This window comes from Danio aesculapii, chromosome 23 (genome assembly GCF_903798145.1).
Source record: "Danio aesculapii chromosome 23, fDanAes4.1, whole genome shotgun sequence".
NCBI classification, from domain to species: domain Eukaryota; kingdom Metazoa; phylum Chordata; class Actinopteri; order Cypriniformes; family Danionidae; genus Danio; species Danio aesculapii.
In genome coordinates this window covers 25,308,577-25,329,981 of record NC_079457.1, presented here as the reverse complement: position 1 = coordinate 25,329,981, position 21,405 = coordinate 25,308,577, and the positions used below count along the sequence as shown (strand labels likewise).

Here is a 21,405-nt window from a genome sequence, read left to right as displayed (position 1 = left end):
GCAGGAAATTCAATCATAACTCAATGTTAAAACTGCTGTCACAACATTATTTATCAATATGTGGCTCTTTTTGGATTTTCGGAAACTATAGAAATTAAAATGTAAAACTGGAAATCTTTCATAATGGACTATATTACATACTAAGAGTGTTGACATACTTAAGGACTTCCCAGCTAAATTAGTAATGACATTTAGAAAGTAGGGATGCACCGATACAGATTTTTTGGCCGATATCGATAACCAATATAATATTTCCAAATGTTATATTTTTATACAGTGAACAACTTTATAAAAGTTTGAACTGATCTTATGAACTGAATAGCCTACTCAAAGCAAAAAAGCTATCATTTCAAAATTGCAAAGTGATTAAATAGTCCTATATTCATGATTTTACGTAAATCAGCTTGGAGAAAATAAATTATTTTCTCTTCTTCCGTAGCAAATTAATATGCAACTTGACTGTTGTATGAAAATAATTGGTTAAATAGCAAAATGGGACTTAATTAACAAACAAGTAAAATAAATATCATTTTTAAAAAATAAAATGAAAATGAAAGAACTAAGAACTGAAAGCAGCTCAAATGTTCTTGAATAAAACCTGTTACAGTAATGTATATATGTACAAATATGTAATGTCCGAAAAAGCATTTTGAGAGGTGTTTTGACAGTTCAGAGCCACCGTACAAGTAAAAAGCTAAATACAGATAGTATACGCTTCATTGTTTGTTCTTGCTGTCAATGTTAGTTTGAAAATAACTGCAGGTGCTGTGTGATGCACATGCAAACAAAACGGAGTCAAAATTGTGCAGTTCTGTACAATTACGTGACCTATCAACTTAAAGATATCGACCTAATTTTGACATCGAACAGATGATAATAACTTTAAAAATAGCATCTATCTGGCGATAGCGATATGGCCACCGATATATCATGCATCCCTAATAGAAAGAGTAAATAACTTTTTATTTGTTTGTTTATTTATTTGATGGAACTATGTCCTTAAATGGTCCTGTTTGCTTTTATCGTGCAACACATGTATACTTAAAGGAAAACTGCTAAATGTCACGCATGACGTTTTCAAAAACCATTAAAGCATTACATTTTTCTTTCTTTTCTCCTCTCTTTTCTCACAGGCGATTAAACAGTACACAAGGGGAGATTCGAGTCGGTCCCAGTCACCAGGTATGTCTCTTTACTAATGCTTAACATGTTATCTGAAACCTTGTCATCTCTGACACTGCTTATTAAAAGCTTGTGGCGTGGATTGAACGGAGATATCTGAAACTCATATTAAGCAGTGGCTTGATTGACAAGCTCAAGCTCTGCTTAGATATTGCCGCTGGTCCTCTGTCACCTATAGGTTTAACTTGAATTGTGGAATAAAGATGATGCTTGATGGATTTTTCATGCAGCGCTGTGGCCATATGGAATAGTGAGTTTGGAAATTGGCCGCTCTGAGTGTGTGGGATTTATTAGACACATTCGGCAGTGTTTTATGGGAATTAGGAATGGTCACAGCGGTCTGAAATTGAAAAGCCAAAAGGAAGATCGCTAAAGAAGATGGCACACGATGAAAAAGACCGAACACCACCAGCAATTAATGTCAGATGTTTTATAGTGTATGTCCTCCCAGAGATCCGTTCAAGCTATCATGTGGAGTCAAACTAGCGGCAGGACCTCTGCCCAGGGTTACACCAAATGACTTTAGATGAAGTTTGCGGTAATAAAGTTCTACCGGGCTAGCCATTACAGGTTAGCGCACCATGGATATTGATTCAACTCGAGACGCATCTGTAAGACTTTAGAACTGAATGTTAGTTATGTCTTAGGAAATTACTTTTGAGGTTTGGTCTTAGGCTTTATTTGAGCTCATGATTTTTTATTTATTTTTTATTCTGGAAATGTTCTGCTTAAGGAGTTTCGGGACAGAATGTGCATGAAATGTGTGAAAACATGCTAATTCTGTTCTAAGCCACTCAATATGTCCAAGCATTGCAGTCATATGTCATTGCAGTCATGTGTAATATACACAACTTCTAAAACAAATGCAACTTGGGCTGGGTAATATGGCAAAAACGCAATCTCGATAATTATTTTCCACATTGAATAATAACAATATTTCTATATAAGTTGTTAATGCTACCAGATTTAAAAGAGTACCCCAACAATGACTGAAGCCACAAAAATTAGAGGGTCATAACATATTTTTGGCTAATAAATTTTCAGTGGCTGACAATTCAGTACATCTCTAATATCAACACACTTTTTTCATTGTTGCACATTTCTGCTGTGTGATTAGCTCTTAGATCAATATACAGTAAAAAAGAAAGTCCAGAGTTATCATTGTTATTGATTATAAATTTGATCACGATTCTATATAATATTGTTTATCGGCCCAGCTGTAAATGCAGCTTTGGTTAACAAACATTTTTTAAAAGCAATACAGAGTTTAAACATTTGACAGCTCTAGCAGCTAACTAATTTGGTAGCACTACAGATCTAGTATCAAACGATTTCTTCTTTCTCTTAGAAATGTGCAACTTGTGTTGTAGCGATCCAAGTAAAAAATATCTGTATATTTTCATAAAAAACACAGAACCATCCTATAAAAGTTGGTATAAATTTGGGCTGAACGATATTGGAAAAATTTGACATCGTAATATTTTGTCTCTCTGCCATATATATTGCGATATAAATACAATTACACCAGATTACTTCAAAAGCTCTATTTGCCAAGTCATTTCTTTAGATTGATTGAAATGATTTTGTAGGGGAGTGAAATATAAATATAATTAATTATATACATATTATAAACAAACTAGTCAAAAATAAACAAAATGGAGCAAATGTCAGAGTGAAATAAACCATGCTTTATGATTTTCTGGAGAGAGTCACAGACGATGAATAATCTTCATCATAGAAATTATTCAGTAAAATTAGTCTTTATTAGACATCTTTATGCACAACTAAAATGCTTCAAACACTCTTAAAATGCTCACATAGTCACGGACCTTAAAAACACACACAGATGATGAAGTTTCACTTTATTGTGGTTCAGTTTTGCAGTATCCACAAATGTAGTGTGTTTAACCTGTGGTTTTGGACAAATATAATCCCTACTTAATATTACATATCCTGCGATGTGAATATTACAGACACACACATTGCGATATGGATGCTCAAACGATATATTGTGAAACCCTAGTACAAGTTGATCTTAAAGAGTTGTAGATATTGATAGCCATAAGGACTTTTTAACAGATCCACTACCATAGTAAAAAAATAACAATGAATTTTATGACATTATGAAGAAACTATAACTTAAAATCTGGTTCATTTTAGTACACAAATAGAAATGCACAAGATAATTTGACTTAATAAAGGGACGGTTCACCCAAAAAAGCAAGTTTACGCACTATTTAATGGTTGAAACCGAAAGCTATTGAAATCCAGAGTAGGAAAACATAATATGGAAGTCAATAGCTACAGATTTCTGACATTTTTCTTATTTTCTAGAGTAAAAAACCCTCAAATTTAGAACAAGTGCAGATTTTATGTCATTAATGTTATTAATAAATATTATAATCAAATCCAATATGATTATCTGACATTTCTGCCATTGGTTACCACAGTAACACCATGATACCTTATACATGCAAGGCAAAGCTTAATGTTTTGGTCAACATATTGATTCAAGTGGGGTCTTTAATCACCCATGCATGTAGAGATTAAATGAATATGAAAATTGATATTTAGCTCTCAACACTAGTGCTATTTGTGTTGTGACCGCAGCTGTCTGTCCCCTCTGCTCTTTGCCAAATTAGGCCAAGCTGCCAGAGCTCCAGCCCTTTCCCTCTCCTGGAGGTCAGACAGTGACAGAGAATGAAGAACTGGTCTGGATGCCCGGGGTCAATGACTGTGACCTGCTCATGTACCTGCGGGCAGCCAGGTAAACCCCATCTTCTCCGTTTCAGTTACGTTGTGCAGTTTGTTTTGTTGTCAGCTTCAACATAATTGATGATTCCTCTCTTCTGCTTGACAGGAGCATGGCAGCGTTTGCAGGGATGTGTGATGGGGGGTCAACAGAGGACGGCTGCCTCGCCGCCTCACGAGACGACACTACACTTAACGCATTAAACACTGTAAGTTGACGCACTGTTCTCGGATTAACTGACCTTTACTCCAGATTTAAGATTACAGGCGATCTCTTAGATAAGGTAGCATTGGGGGTTGCAGAACTGAGAATTGCCAAGGGAAAATCCAATGTTTATGGCATGTTTATTTTATTAAGAAGGTGAGAGTTCTGTAAAATGATGGTTTTGGTGATTATTGTTGTGTGTTATGGTTGCAGTGTACAATAGAGTATTTGTTAAAATGAGTTGATGCATTGACTTTAATTGACTATATATTTACTCAGCATTTATTGCCCTTTGTTATTGTTTGTTCATAATGGAATTGTTTATTGGCTAAGTGCTTTTATTGGTTACAACTTTTGAGTGTTTTTGTAAATGTAAAAATGAACACAAGGATTGATACATGAAGTAGAGTTTAAGTGTAGTTTACAGACCAATTCAATGTGGTGATGTCATTGGCCCATGAACATTCCTTGCTTGTTATGAAACTATTTCATTAATGAGCCTGTTACAGTCAGATATAACAGCTGTGCAGTATCTTGCGGTAACAACACTAAAATACTGTAACTGTAGTAAAAGGGTAAAAGCAGTAAAAGGGCTACTTTTTGTGTCTTGGAAAATTGTCATTGTTTTTGTGACATTGTAGTGGATTGATTTTTCTGCAATGTTCTTCAAAAGTCAGATATAAAGAGTGTTCACTTGTTATATATATTTTTTTACATCACAGTAAAATTAGTATGCTATTCAACTGTATTTTAGATTATAATGTTTTTCTCAAATTATTATTTGTATTTAATATTTTTTCCTGAAATTAATGTTAAATTATGGTGTTTTCTGGGTTTATTAGCGTTTAATATTTTGTGCCTCAAGTTCTGGTTACTGTAACGAGGCAATTCAATCAAAACTTAATGTTAAAACAGCTGTTAATGTTCTCAGAAGCTATAGAAATTAAAAATGTAAAACTGCTGGTATTGGAGACCATTGGTTTTGTTTACATCGCTCAAAATGGTCTATATTAAGTTGTTGGCTGTTATGTTAACATATTAACTTATGAAACCTTTGATAATATCAATAATATCAACAATAATGTATTAATAGTTTAGGCTATCATTTTGCTTGCTGTTTAAACTCTTTTATAAATAATAATAATACATTTCTTGCTGCAAAGAAATGTATTAAAACAAAACCGAATAAAGCGGTGTAATAATAACAGTACTACTATTTTTTTATTATCATAATTATCAGTATTAAAGTTTCAACAGGAAAATCTTGTTAGTAATATTAATGAGAAATAATACATTTGTCAGTTGCAGTGGGAATAGCATTAAGCAGTTGTAATTGAATTTGTTAAATTATTTTTCCATTGTGCTGATCCTTAGAACGTGTACTTTATTTAATGCATAGTTATGTAAATATCAGACTTGTTGGTATCAGATGACTTAGGGGCCGATCACAGCGAACGCGTTTCTTTGCATTGAGTCACCTTTTATGAATGATTTACTAATGACCACGAGCATTTTGGGCTATGCTTATGCACCCTGCGCACCTTGTGTTTTAACCGCCTGCTGCGCCTCACATTTTTGCCGTTGCGCACTGTGTACTCGCAGTTGAAAAAAAGTGAACTCTGAGCGTAAAATGCGCGTCACGTCAGTCGTGTTTGTTTCATTCTTCACTCAAATGAAAGCAGAGGCAGGGTTTCCGTTAAGGTGACTGCAGTGTTTGTGTTGTCAAGATGACTACGGAGACTTTTGAAGATGGAGGAGAGACTCGTGATTGCTGTTTTAAGTTATCTGGAGCTATATGAATCACAAATGTTGAATTTCCCAATATTAATAAAATTATCTTAAAATCAAAAGCAATACTCGCACACAATACACAGCTAATTCAGTCATTGCCTAGCGACATAAAGCATGCCACGCTTCTTTCTTTTCTTGACAACAAAAAAGGCATTGCGGTGCGCCTCGCGTTTTTGGAATGTAAAAGGGCATTTGGTGTGATCTGCCCCTTAGTTTGTAGCTTTTTTGCCACCAATCTGGTCTGTTAATTCAGTCCAATTCAGTTATACTAACACCAGTATTTATTGTCATTTTGCTGTTGGCGCTATTTAGTAAAAACAAAAAGAGGAATTAAGCCCCTCACATTGCTCACAGTTAAGAAACCCATAAAATGTCATTGTCAAAACCAGTGATCCGGGCAGTGAAGTGGTTTAACAGCGAGACCGCAGATTTCAGGAACTGCCATTTTCTATATAACTACTCATTCAGGCTAATGAGGAAATAGATTTAACAGAACCCTGTGTGATTCTAAATGAGTAGTTACATGGGTTTTGTGGTTCACTTGACTTCCCTTTTTCATCAATTGTTTGGTTGACACATTTTCCTGACCTTCAAAGTCACAAATGTGTCATTCATATTGTCGGCATGTAAGCCGTCTTCATACAGTTGACTCTTCTATGCATCAGAGTTCCATCTACTTGCTCAGTTCAGCAGCTAAAACCCAATTTGTCTTGGCCAATTAAACACCCGGCACCAAAGAGACAGTGAAATAAGATGTCCCTAGCAGGCTTCATGCCTAATTGTCAAAAGATGAAAAAAAAAAAAAAGAAATCCCCGAGCGCGTTTCCTCACATTTGTTCACCTTCTCAGCGGTGCACCACAGGCTGCTGCTCTCTGAACACAGCCTCGCCTCAGGAAAGACACGGGCACCAGGGGCCATCAAAACACCCTAGTAAATTGGCATTGAAAAGCTCCTCAGTGATGTCTGCAATTGTAAGATGTCTGAACAAGAGGGGTGTAATTTATGGCTTCATTAATGCACAGTAGGCCTTGACAGCTGAGCTTTTGCAGAGCTGAATTTATAAACCTGGTCAAGTACAAAAATATAGCGTGATATATGCTAATGCCGCCGATGTCAGACAACCATTATAAAAGCAATTCCTATGTCTTTGCTAGCCTTAAAAAAAATAAAGCATTCGGCAAATGAACCTGAAATGCAATAAACATGACATTTCCGTTTTTGACTGAGAAGTGGATAAGCTGAGAATTAATGTGAGCTGCGGTTCAGTTTCTTGACCTTTTTCCACTCATCTGCAATTCCAATGTGCTTCGAGTGTGAGGCGCTCCGTGTCTCAGTCAGGTACCTGCTTGCCTTTGACAGGCTGCTTTGTTGTAGTCGTGTTAGTAATTATTATGGCCAGCATCTCCAGTGGAGGTGAAGGAAAAGCACTTTGGCTAGATATTGTTCTTTTCTCAAATGCTTTTGTAAATAAACATGATGTGGGGAAACTTGAAGCTTTAAATATTGCCGCATTTTTATGAAAACGTATCACCCAATAGTGTACATCATGTAAATATGTTAACAAAATTATCTTGATGTTATTACCTGATTTCAACTAGAACATGCACCAAAACCCCAGCAAACAATAAAGCAATTATATAGCACTATCACAAAATCTCAGCTGGACTATTGAAATAAGAAACAAACTTGCCGCACGTGCTTGTGTTTCTGGTCTGCCGCATTCGCATGCCTATAAATAGAAGAATAGGAGCGAATAGTGCAGTGTGGCTTTACAATAGAAGTAGTTTTACCTACTATTACTAGTTTAGCAAACTATTAAGATTATCACAAATTAGTTTGACAAATATCTGTATACTGGAATGGATGTTCTCTGCCAAAAACATGCTCTGACATCATTAGTGCTGTGTAAGCATCATCTATTTTACATAAATATAAAAATTCATTAAAACTGCGTGTTTTATGATATGCTGTAATATATTTAAACATTCATTGTTTTTCTTATGATTTACCCCATATACATAGACATTACATGAAACATTAGGTTCAATTGACTTGGAGTCTTGGAAAAATCAAGGAATTTTTGCAGTAAAAATTTGTATGAACCCTGGTAACCTTTCCAGCTTGAGGGCAGAAACCATTTAAAAAAACTTGGAGGTGTCATGGATTTCCACCCTGTCAGAATCACTCTCTTGGCCAGCACCATGCCAATCATAAGAGAGAGTTGTTGATGTTTAAGTTAGAGCCTGGTCTGAACATCCAAACAATGCTAATTCCACATCAATTGTAATAGTAGCTTAGTAGATTGCATTTTATTTATTAGTTGCTTTGTATTTTTAGGAATTTATTTACCCTTAACTTGTTTTTGGTTGGATTTTACTTTGGTTTGGTTACTATCTATGAAAAGTTTGGGGTCAGTAGTTTTTAAATAAGTTTATCCTGCTCAACAAAGCTGCATTTATTTCATCAAAATACAGTACAAATTGTGAAACGTTATTGCACTATAAAATAACAGTTCAAAAGTAGTTTATAATTTAATTTAATCATTTATTCCAGTGATTGTAATGATAAATTTTCAGCTTCATTACTCCAGTCTTCAGAGTCACATGATCCTTCAGAAATCACCCTAATATTTATTATTATTATTATTATTATTATTATTATTATTATTATTAATCATAATAGTATTAAAAACAATAAAGACTGAAGTAATTTAATTTGAAACTACATACTATAAGAAAGCAGTTATTTAAAAGTTTAATAAATATTTAAAAATTCTACAATTTTTTTCTACATTAATAAATGCTGCTACAGAATTGTTTTCTTAAAAAAAAAACATGAAAAAAACTTGACCCCAAACTTTTGACCGATAGTGTATTAAACACTGTAGTTTTAATACTGTCTACATTAAGCAGCTTCCATTCAGATTTGAATAGCTCAGTAGCTAGCTAAAGTAGTTTAGCTTTTAAAAATACATGCAGCTTGTAAAGGTACATTTCCAAAACTTCGATCATTAACCTTAATTTGTTCTCTGTCATCTTTTCTACAGCTTCATGAGAGCAGCTACGATGCCGGAAAAGCCCTGCAGCGGCTGGTGAAGAAACCAGTGCCTAAGCTGATTGAGAAGTGCTGGTCAGAGGATGAAGTGGTGAGTGAACGAGTTAAACTTTCTTCATAATGTGGAGAGGGAGAGAAGGCCGGATTTCTCTGCATTGCTGGCTCTTTGTCGTGCACTGAAAAGCACTCAGGATTCCAGCTCCTCCAGCAGAACAGGGCAGCTGCATCCTGTTTATGGCCTGTGGAATAAATCTTCCCTGAGAGGAGGGAGAAGCAGAGGAGGGGGAAACAAAGTCTTGGTCAGCTTGTGTTAAAAACTTTGATTTGATCCGAGAGCATTTAGCGCCTGGACGGTATAGTGTAAGGAAAACAAAGATCTGCAGTGTCAATAAGAGACTAAAAAGCTATTATGCATTTACCTTTAAACTCTAACGGGATTAACTTGAGTCACGACTTGGGCCAGACAGAATCTGCAGACATTTTTTTGCTATTTCTACTGAGAATTTTTTTTTAAATAAATCTGCAGATTTATGCGGAATGATTTTAGGAGATCATGATTTATGAGGAGTTATCATAACTAAAAACTTAATTTATTAAGTAAAAAATAATCAGTTTTTAACTTGTATTTATGTTTACAATGCAAAACCAATTAGATTCGCTTAATTGGTAAACAAAGCAAGTCTTATATAATATATCTACTGAAAGACAGAAAATATTACTTTACAAACTGTATTGTAAATAAATCATATAAACATTTTAAAATTACTATTATATCACAATAATATTAGTGAAATTAATAAAAAAAAAAACTGAATAAATATAAATTAACACATTTACACAAGTAAATACATAGACTCAATGATGGGCTAAAAATCTGCGGATTTCTGCGCGCACAGATTCCATGTGGGCCTAGTCTTGACAGAGCGTCTAGTGTAGAAGCCAAGGGCAAATCTTTTATTCACATATGAAACACTTTATAACAATTTTTTTGGTCCATAACAGCTGAACAAGCATGGTTTTAAAGACTACATCATTGTCTTTAACAGAGATAAAATTGAAATATAAATGTATTTTATTTCAGTTAGCCACCCAGGGATTATTATTATTATTTTTATTGTGATGTCTATGTTAATATTTATCTTAACCCTCTAACTGCCCCACCTAGAAAATAATTTATGGATTGCATTTCTTAACTCCTAATGTCGCTAGTTAACACACCCAATGCATTTTTTCAACACATCCCATATTTTCTAAAATATAAACCCATACCAAATGGTTGATATGTTTTTTTTATGGTAAAGTACCGGAATTAATACAAATACTATGAAAAATCTGAAAATATGAAGTGCAAGACCAATTTATAAATTCAAAAAAAATTATCAAAACAAAACATATTTGAAAACTAAATCTTTATTTTTGAAGTATGCCATAAAATATTTCAAATTTTTTTATTTATTTATTTTTTACAATAAAACCAAAATCAAGTGTAGTAGTGCAACATGATTGTTTGTTGGTTTTTTGTAAATCAACAGTGCTGTGCAGTATAAACCATTAATTAAAACAGTCATTCTTTAAATCCGTGTTTCTCAACCACGTTTCTGGAGGACCACCAACACTGCATGTTTTGACTGTCTCCTTTGTCTGTAAACACCCATTACAGGTCTTTCAGTCTCTGCTAATGAGCTGATGGTCTGAATCAGTGGTGTTTGATTGAGGAGACATGGAAAATGTGCAGAGCTAGTAGTCCTTAAGGAACGTGGTTGAGAAACACTGCTTTAAATGACTTTAACAGTCATTATTCAAAACAGTCAAAACCTAGTCAACCATTTGGTAGAGCAGGCAGTTAAAACTACCTCAATGAAATTTAATAATAAATAAAAAGTCAAACACCCCACAACCTTTCTGAGGCTTTAGCTAAAATAACATGAATATATGTAAAGCACAATTACTTTAACTTTAAAATTGAAGTGAGAATGTTTCCAAAATTAAATTTTTTTTATTATGCTTAAGTAATCCAATCTAGAAAAAATATTTCAACGATACATGCTTTGTTTTCTTGATTTATGAATGTTGAGGAAATATTCCATTGTATAATTTAGCAAAAAGTTGGATTGTTATTTTTAAATGTTCTCTGAACAGTCTGAAATGTGCTGAATTGTTTGAGAACCATTCAACAAATATCCTACTAAACCATTTCAGGACAAAAAAAATAAAAACACTCCATGAATGATCTGTAAACTGCTTATATGCCAACATTTTGAGTACATCATTACAGACCAGATAGCTAGCAACAAATCTACTGCAAATGAACTAGATTTGTTTCCAAACATACTTATCTAACATTAATATTCAAACAGTGTCCTAAATGTTTACTAGCTCATATCCCAAGAGGCTGAGGCATATGCCACATCTTTTTCCTTAAATCAGCATTCATGTTCGTGTTTACTTGTGCATACTTAAAGCTACACAACTGTATTATTGAAACCAGGGTCACGTTAATAGTGCCGGCGAGCCCATTAAAAACGATCAATTAGCCTGTGTGTATCGATTGGCATTGGCATGTATAACTGAGCGCGAGCCTGTTTTTAATGTACACAGGGAAAAGCGTGTGTGTGAAGCGAACTGTATAACAGTCTGTCTGCGATAAATAATAGAGATGCTGAATAAATAGTGCATGAGCGCAGGCCTGGATTACACCACCGCTGGTATTTTTCTCAGTGGCGTCTTTGCACCCCGCAGGAGGCTGTTTGGGGGGCAGGCGAAGCGTCTGTAACCCAGCCAGGCCACCGCTGCACCGTCAAGGACACTGCTCCCCCGATCTGATTTCAGCTTGTGCTTTTGCAGTCCTGCAGCCTTGAGGGACAGGTGTAAATGTACCCCTGACCTTGGCCACTCACACCAGCCCCGCTGCTCCTCATTTATTTATCATCTCTCTCGCTCTTTCTCTTTCACGCTCTCTCTTTCAGCCTGCAGATCCACGGCCTCATTATCCCTGCTCTTTTTCCATCGCTCCTGTTTGAAATGTGAATAAAAGTGACAGTGACTGTCTCAGAAATGACAGAATCATCCCTTCTTCAGGGTCACTTGTCACCCGTCTCCCTCAGCCGCTCGACACGGCCCTCGGAGCCTCTCTTCCTCTCCTCTAGCCTGCAGCGCTTTGAGCTGCCGAAAGAAACAGAGAGGGAGAGTCAGAGAACATGCCATTTTATTTCTGTTCCCGTGCCACAGTTTATCTGGAGAATTCTTTCAGATCCCAATGTAATGCGCTAAAATGGCATGTCATCTATAACACCCTTTAATCTTGTAAGCCATTTTAGTAATGTGGCGTAAAAAATATTAGTCGTTCTCTTTTTTGTGTAAAACTTCCCCTGAGATTTCTGCGATGTGGAAAATGAAGACCATCTCAGAATACACTTACTAAAAGGGAATTCTTTTTGGCCAAAAAAAGGAGCTAATTTTAGTTGAATAAATCAAGTGTCGCCGTCCACTTTTTCAAATTGTGCCTTTAAATCAATAATCTTTAAGTCTCAAACTCAATTCCTGGAGGGCCGCAGCTCTGCATAGTTCAGCTCCAACCACCTCCAACTCACACCTGCTTAATAGTCTCTATTAGTGTTAAACACCTTGATTAGTTTAATCAGCTGTGTTGGTTTAGAGTTGGAGCAAAACTGTGCAGAGCTGCTGCCCTCCAGGAATGGAGTTTGAGACCTATGCTTTAAAAATTAATCTGCAAAAGACGTTTTAAATATAAAGTATTTCCTTTAAAAATGGGGTGAATGCACAGCTAGTGTTTTTCAGCCAATGATAAACTTCCGGTGTAGGCTAAATGTGACTATTTTTAAGTCTATAAGGTTCCTTTTACAGCATCGATGTTGTAATTTAATTACATTACATTCAGTTAAATAGACCTAAGCATTAATTTAGTTGTTCAAGTGTAAAACAAGATGAAAAACAGTTTAACCGTGAGTGCAGAAACCCCATTGAAAATACTGGGGTAAAATAAACTGTCATTTTAAAGACATGGTGGGGAAAATGGAGTTTAATGCATGGATTCATGAAGAAATGAATGCTTCTAGTCCAATCTGAGACCCACTTTATATTCTATATCTATCAGGCTGTGATGATCACTGATTTTGAAGAAATCAGACCTTAAACGTGGCAATTTTATAATGGAAAGACAAGACAGATCACCGGGAGCGTTGAGGCTGGCTGACTGAAATTAAAATCTGTGTGCATATACTCTGTTATAAATCTCAATTTTGTTAATTTTAATTAAGTAAATTGTTTAATAAGTAAAATTTTTGGAAATTTTTATTTTGTTCCAAGTATTAAAATGGGATTTGGAAAAATTTTAATGGAAAGGAAAGAATTTGTTGAATAATAATAATAATAATAATAATAATAATAATAAAACGAGATTTGTGAAGAATAAATAAATTTTAATCTAAATTACTGTAATGCATTCAAATAAGAGAACTGACCAATCATTACAATACAATAATTATATGACAGCATTTTTTTGCTTGAACACAGACTGGTAACATACCCAAAAATGGTCTTTTGGTTAGGCATCGATATTTATTTTAGTTGAAGACACTGGCCCAAGGATATTTTTGAACGTTCAAAGTTCAAATGTTTAAAGACTGTAAAAACATTATTATTATTATTATTATTATTATTATTATTATTATTATTATTATTATTGTTGTTATTGTTATTGTTGTTGTTGTTGTTATTAATAATAATAATAATAATAATAATAATAATAATAAAGATTACAAATGCTTTTCTTTTAAACTTTGTTCAGCAGATAAAAGTAATTCCATTTCATAAAAATATAAAGCAGCAAATAATAAGACATATTTAATAAACAGCAATTCTGCATATTAAAGTGATTTTCAAAGGATTGTGACACTGACGAATAAATTAATGATGCTAAAAAAAATTAAGTACATTCAAATATAAAACAGTTACTTTAAATTGTAGCGGTATTTCACGGTATTTTTTTATTTTCTACTGTATTTTTATTTATTTCATTAAGTCTTTGTAAGCAAAATAATCTTTCCAACGCATAAATCTTATTGACTTTATTGAACTATTGAATGTTAGAGTAGATTTTTAACTTGGCAGACAGATTCCATAGTTCACTCACAAATAAATCATGTTGCTCAGCTGTATAAAGTCATATGAGTTTTTAAATACTTGAAGAGGAGTAAATGTTTTCCTTACACTATCCCTTTAAGAGAGGCTGTGTTCAAATGTGCCTGTGATGCCCAAAAAATTCAGCTCACTGGGTTTTGTAAGGCAGCCAGAAAAAGAGCACAGAGTGTTGTGTTTCAGGGTGTCTGATATACGACCACAGTGAGGGCTGCTATCTGCTGCTCAGCCCTGCTGTGTATTATCTCTGGCTTGTCACAGGTTGACGAATGACAGCGTGAAGCTCCAGATAGTTGAAGTGCTGTGTGCGGCAGTGGGGCAGGCTGGCAAGATTGCAGCCCCCCAGTGGCGAATGAAGAAGTTTGCACATTTTCTGCAATCCTACTCTTTAATAATAATCCTAGGGCTGGAGAATAAAGGGAGGTTGGTTTTTGGAGAAGGGAGGAATGTCTAACATCCCTCCCAGCACAACAGACTAATGGCTTTTTCCTGTGGATAGTGGAACTGGCCACCCACCTGGAGAGGTGTACATGGTTGTTTAGTTTTTAAGCTGGTCTTGCTTCAGGACACATAAGTTACAGGTTGTGTGTAAACAAAAAAATAAGTGTACATAAGATAACGTTATTGTCATATTTACATTGTGCATTATATATCCATCTAATCTCTCTATAAATAATATTACAAAATATATAGAGAGAAGTTCAGAATTTAGATATATATACAGTGCATATGAGTACACCTCACAAATCTCTCATTTAAATTAATATTTTATAAAGGAAGCTTTAAAATATTATATTTGTACATAAATATTAAATTAGGCAAGGCAAGTTTATTTAAATAGTACATTTCATGCACAGTGGCAATTCAAAGAGCTTTACATAAACAGGAATAAAATAAATAAAACAAAAACAGATGAAAACAGCGTGAAGAAAACACCGGTGTATCATATTTTCTCATTTTACTCTGGGACTTCCCCATTCTGGTGATCACCCACTCACTGTGGACTTTTTCGGTACCTATTAATCAATTGGGCGTCCGAACTCAGACTTAGTCATAGCCCACTTAGTCTTAAAGCCAAATCTGGAGCTAATCCAACTAAATAACTTATGACAATGGACCAAAATTTGTGCACCCAAATTTATGTGTTAGGGAAAAATATTAAATAATATATATATTTTTTTAAAAATGCAAAAGAAAAAAAAAAAAAAGTGAAAATTTGTATTTTGTAATTTTCCCAATATTTCAAAATAATTTAAATGTATTATCTTTCTCGGATGAACTCATTTATGTTGTAAATAAAATGAAAGAGATCATTTATAGAGTGATTAGGTTTTTGCATTACAAATAAGTAAATAAGCTGCAAAAAACAACACTTAATTCTTTGCTATTATAATATTAAGTACTTATATTTTTATATGTGTATATGTGTGTGTATGTATGTGTATGTGTGTGTGTGTGTGTGTGTGTATATATATATATATATATATATATATATATATATATATATATATATATATATATATATATATATATATATATATATATATATATATATATATATATATATATATATATATATATATACACACACACACACACATACATACATACATACAGTGATCCCTCGCTATAAAGCGGTTCACTTTTCATGGCCTCAGTTTCGCAGATTTTTTTAAATTTAATTTGACATGCTTTTTTCTATAGCGCATTGTGTTCTGCGTCCTGACTGGCCGTAGACCACTGTCAATAATACTCCTGTGTGCTGTGTCTCCTGTACATTACATAAATCTTCGATCGCTAACAGTGTAACTATGAAGTGCTGTACTGTATGTTTCTCCACACAATGTCGACAAAACGTTCTGCACCTGCGGTACCACCAGAAAGGCAGAGGAAGATGCTAACAATCACACAAAAAGTTGAACTTCTGCACATGCTAAAACAGGGGTGTCCAAACTCTGTTCTGGAGGGCCGGTGTCCTACATTGTTTAGCTCCACCTTCCTTCAGCACACCTGCTTGGAGGTTTCTAGTATAACTAGAAAGAGCTTGATTAGCTGGTTAAGGTGTGTTTAATTGGGGTTGGAGCTAAAATATGCAAGACACCGGCCCTCCAGGACAGAGTTTGGACACCCCTGTGCTAAAAGAAGGTAGATGTTGCGCAGCTGTAGGGTGCTGTTACGGAATAAATAAATGAAGATCAAATGGCTTTAATCTTTGGTTTTATTTTATAATACGGGACTTATTTTTCTGCGAAGTTTTAATCTTTGAGAGTTTAAACATGAGAAAAGTGTGAAAATGTTAATGCCTGTCTGAGAACCGTGTATAAAGTGTGTAGTTAGGGGTTTTACAGCCTTAAAACTTCTATAATAATTGTAAAAAATAAAGCGGACTACTTTGGGATTTTGCCTATGGTGGGTTATTTTTAGAACGTAACTCCTACGAAAAACGAGGGACCACTGTACACACACACATTTGGTGCATTTAAACGAAACCGATTTATTAAACAGATATATTTATTAAAATAATATTTACTCGCCAAACATATTTAGAAATTGAAAGATAATACAATTAAATTCAAGCAAAAAATGACAACCTACAAAACTTTCTTTTTTTTGTTTGTTTCTCTTGACTTTTCTTTTTAAATTTGTATTTAATATATTTCTATAGCTTACATTTGTGTGTACTAGTTTTTGGACCGTTATCGTAAATTATTTTGTTAGATAAGCTACAGATTTGGCTTCAGTACTGACTAATCTAACATATGTGCACAAATATAATATTGCATAGCTTCCTATTAAAAATATGAATTTAAAAGAGAGATTTGTGAGGGGTGTACTTATATATGCTGAGCACTGTATATAAAACAGACCTGTGACCCACAAGTTGCCAAGCATCGACTATTTTCGTCTTTAATGTGTGAAGTGGAATCACTAGTACTCAGATTTAAAGACCGCTTTATTGCCATGAGACTTGCGCAGGCAGGAAGGGTGTGTTGGAGAATTTCCTGTCACCTTTGGTTTCACACAGTACACAAGAAAAGCAGCGGTTAAGCTAAATCTATGCATATTTATAGACTGGAAGGTTAAACAAATGCTTAAGTGGCAGCCTGATTTAGAATGATTTCCAGGCGTCTGCTCATATTAATAGGACTAGTACTACGTCTGTGCCTTTGATAGTTTTCTCCTCATGTCTGTCTGTCTTTTCTGTTGTGGATTTTGATGTTATGTAAGGTTGAAATGGACAGGATGTGGGCTGGCGCTCATCTCTCTTTGTGGTGGCGGCTTTGTGTGTGTGAAAGTGCCATCATCATCGCCGTCTTGTCAAATCACATTTGCGTGATATTATCTGCGCCTGTAATTGTATACTCGGCTCATAGCAGGTCAGCCTCAGCGAAAGGCCAAGCACACAGATTTCATAAGACCCCCGTGTGTTTGTGGCATAGAGCTAAATGTTAGGCATTCCTGGTATTTAAAGACTGCCAGGCTCTCTGTGCGTGTGTGTTTGTGTTGGACGCACGTAGTGTGTTTTGTACGATTGGTCTGACACCATCTGTTTGTACATGCTCCAATGATCTTAACCAGTTTTACAGCTTTTAACAATTATGATTTAGGCAGGAAGTGCGCATGCATCACAATAGCCTTTTGAGCTGTATTCCCTTCTCCCCTCTCTCTTTTACAATAGAGCACTGTCGAGCAGAGAGAGAGAGAGAGAGGCAGAAAGCAGAGCCAGCGCACTGGAACAATTTTTGACAGAAAGAAGCCTGTTGTTTGGGCAGAGCGGGGCGGCTGGTGACTCGGTAGCGATCGCCTCCCCCACTCGCCCCTCGCTCTCCCCCCCTCCCGTCATCTGCCCTGTTGCCTAGCAACGGCGGGCCGGAGCAATCGTAGCAGCGGCAGAGCAATTCAGGGAGCAGATTGGTGGATGATTTATTAGTTGCGCTCAGAGTGCAGCGAGCCCAGGCAGCTGAAATGGAGCCTTAAAGCGGAGCCGACACACAGCGAGCGAGACGTAGCTGCCTGCCTGCAGTGCACTGTAAATATTACAGTAGTGGAAACATAATTAAGGTGACATAATCAGGCCGCTAACACGGGCCACTCTGGCAGGTGTAATTGATTTTTGTCCTGCCGGCCAGGATCCGAGACCTTGGATAATGAAAGCACGCTCTGATCCCTTGAACGCATAATGTGTTAAACAAAAAGCGCATGTACGCACCTTAGACCTGTGGTCAGCAAGCTGGAGATTCATTAACGCTGTTACATACTCATCAGTGGGAGATTAAAGTTGTTCTGGTTAAGTGGCTGTCGTTGCCCTCTGGTTGGTCGCAGTGCCATGTTTGTTCTGGTAAACCCACTATTGGATAAATATAGATTTTATTCTGAGCTAATCTTTTTTTTGGTTGTTTGTTTTCCCTCGTCATTTTGCTTGCTTCAGTGTTGTTACGCCTATGAAAACAGAGGTGAATAATATCGGAGAGTGTGACGTGTCCTAACTCAACTAGTACTTTAGTCATGGGCGCAATGAAAGATCATCACAAGCTCATTTTGCACATTGCACCACCTACTGGTTAATCATCCGCCTCTTTACCACAGAAGATGAAATGTTCCGTCTGTGTGCTGTTTTTTTTTTTTTCTCCCCCCCTTAACAATATTAAGTATCTCAACTTGTTGCGAGGGTAAACCTCGTTTTAAAAGCTTGTCGTTTTAATTTACACAATTAGGATTTTCATTATACTCTCGCATCTAATTTATTGCTAGTTTCAGAGCGCTTTGAGGCATAAATCTTGTAAAGAGAAACAAGTAATACTCCCTCCCTTCCTCACCACAGATTGTTCTTTTAAACGCCATGTGTAAACAGTTCTCGGTTACATAACCATCATACATTTGAGAAAGTAGGATGAGAATGTTGGAGGAACTCCACGACTGGTTTTGCAAAGCACTCGGATCATTTAACCACGTCTTAAAATCTCTACAAACATCCCTCTAGCTTTATTTCTTTGCTGCTCGCTATAAAGAGCTACTATGAAGGGGGCTGGAGTTAGAGTAATGAGAAGAACAGACGGTGAAGTGATGTAAAAGCACACACACACTTAAAGAGAGCCCTCTGAAAATTCATGTGACACAACCGCTGCTATCCGCCATGCATGGCTCGACTCCGCTCCAGGTTTTCCAGTCAGCCACAGACCAGAGGCTCTCTAGCAGAAAGATCACATGTAAAGCCTTCCCCTTTGTAGTGGAGGAGCAGAGAGTGACAAGCTATCTCTTGCTCGTAAAAAAACAACGTATGTTAGGAGACTTTGTGGATTTGCACCTCAATTTTTTTACTGCCTACGAGTGGACGTAGAGATTCGGGTCGTGTGCCGGAGTGGACTTTTCACTGGCTTTCCGAAGTGTTTGTTTGTTGAGGACCGTTGACTGAGATTACTGTGGAGCGGGGCTCGCCGCTGGAACAAGAAAGTAAATCTGCTGCTTGTCTGCTTCGCTGGTTATGAATGTTTCTGCCTCCGCTTTTTATGGCTCACAGTCTGTGGCTCTTGAAGGAATAGAAAAGCATTGAAGCCACACAGTCTCCTTTTGTGTAACAGCAGTCTGTGTAAACAGATTTTATTTTGGGAGTTAACTCTTAGGTTTGTGTCCTAAAAGTTCTATTAAGTAAATGTTTTATGGGAAATCTGCTGGATTTGACTTGTTTTCTACATTCATAAGGTTGATTATTTAAACACTGTTAGTTTGAGTTGTGTTTGTTTGCTCTAACTGTAAGCAAATGGGGTTGTAATTCTAGTGCTTTGCCCAGGCATCAGGCAGCTGTTTGAAGTGCGAGCGTGCAAATTGTATGATCAGAAAGAAGTGTGTTGTGATTCCTCGTAACTTATTGAAGTTCAGTTTTGGCTTTGAACTTGTTTTGCAACCCTCATATAAGCATATCGTATTGCTGAACTTTCACTAAGATTTCAGACGAGCTGCCATTGCATTTTTACTCCGCTGTGGTTTAATCTCAGCTTCTATTCCTGCTTTTGTTGTCATTTCCCCTCTTCTTCTTCTTTTTTTTGCTGTAGCAGAGCTGTGCTAGCACAAGCAGAGATTTGCAGATTAACATTGTTTTCTTCCCGTTTGCGGTTCACAGTGTTTTTGTATGTGTAGTGCTTGATGTCAGTTGTTATGGGTGCTTAAAAATAAAATATTAACCATCTTTCTCTTTTCTTTATGCCAACAGAAACGCTTCATAAAGGGTTTACGGCAGTACGGGAAGAACTTTTTTAGGATTCGGAAAGAATTGCTCCCTAACAAGGAGACGGTAAGTCATTTTTTTCCTATTTGTCATCGCTTCTTTGACACTAAAACAAGTGAACTCCTTTTCAGTGTGGTTTCTCCTGTTTTGAAATCGAAGCCATGCCTTAGTGGTTTTGAAAACAGTGAGGTTAAGGAAAGATTGAAAGCCATAACTTACACATGGACTTGAGTGCATGAATATTAGATTTAACAGTAAGTACGGTGATTCAACAGGGGCCCTGAGACGAGATGTGTTTAGTCAAAACAGAATCATCACTGTTTATATAATGTTTAGTTACAGTAAAGAACAGCTACACACACCTGATTACTGATGCCTCAGAGAAATAAACTCTCAAAGCACTTTACTGCTTACTTTAAGCTCTTATTGTTGAGCTCAATTCAGGTAATGTGACATCTTTAAAATGACAGAATAAATCTAATTTTACTTATTAACTATGTTTTTAATAGAAAATTATTTTTTCTGAACAGTTTTAAGTGTTTACAGAAACTTCTTGTTTAAACTTGACCTAAAACTTATTGATAATGACATGGTTGACATGATGTTCAGAAAATATCTTTTAGATTTAGTAACCTTCAAAGTAAATCAATTTAAATACATATTAATTTTCATATATATCTCTGCAAATATATTTTTCATATATTACAATTTTTGCACATTGTTTACAGCTATGATTTAACCTTATTAAACATTCTTAAAGCGTTCACAAGTACAGTACACTTTGCATGCCAACCATGTTTTTATCAGTGTTTTATCAGTTCAGCTGTTAGTTTACTGATCTCAGTGTCATGTCAGATGCACTGAAACACAAGCTCTGGCTAATAGGTTGGTTATCAAGTGCATGTTTTATGGGGTATTGACTTTTCTCAATGATTAGTCAATAAAGAAAATCCCTGTTTGCAAGAGGGAATCTGTGTTAAAAAAAAACCTGTCTCTTTTAAAGCCGTTGACAGATTTGTTTGACTGTTCCTGCTGAACAGC

At 35.8% G+C, this 21,405-nt stretch overlaps 1 protein-coding gene across 1 annotated transcript in view; it reads left to right on the top strand.

Annotated features, from left to right (window-relative positions):
* rerea (arginine-glutamic acid dipeptide (RE) repeats a) overlaps positions 1-21,405 on the top strand; it is a 147,061-nt gene that overhangs the window by 103,086 nt on the left and 22,570 nt on the right. Inside the window, exons 7-11 of the mRNA XM_056449742.1 lie at positions 1,134-1,182; positions 3,825-3,949; positions 4,043-4,142; positions 8,977-9,075; positions 20,350-20,430. Of these exons, the coding sequence (XP_056305717.1) occupies positions 1,134-1,182; positions 3,825-3,949; positions 4,043-4,142; positions 8,977-9,075; positions 20,350-20,430 (454 nt within the window). The remainder of the gene's footprint in view (positions 1-1,133; positions 1,183-3,824; positions 3,950-4,042; positions 4,143-8,976; positions 9,076-20,349; positions 20,431-21,405) is intronic.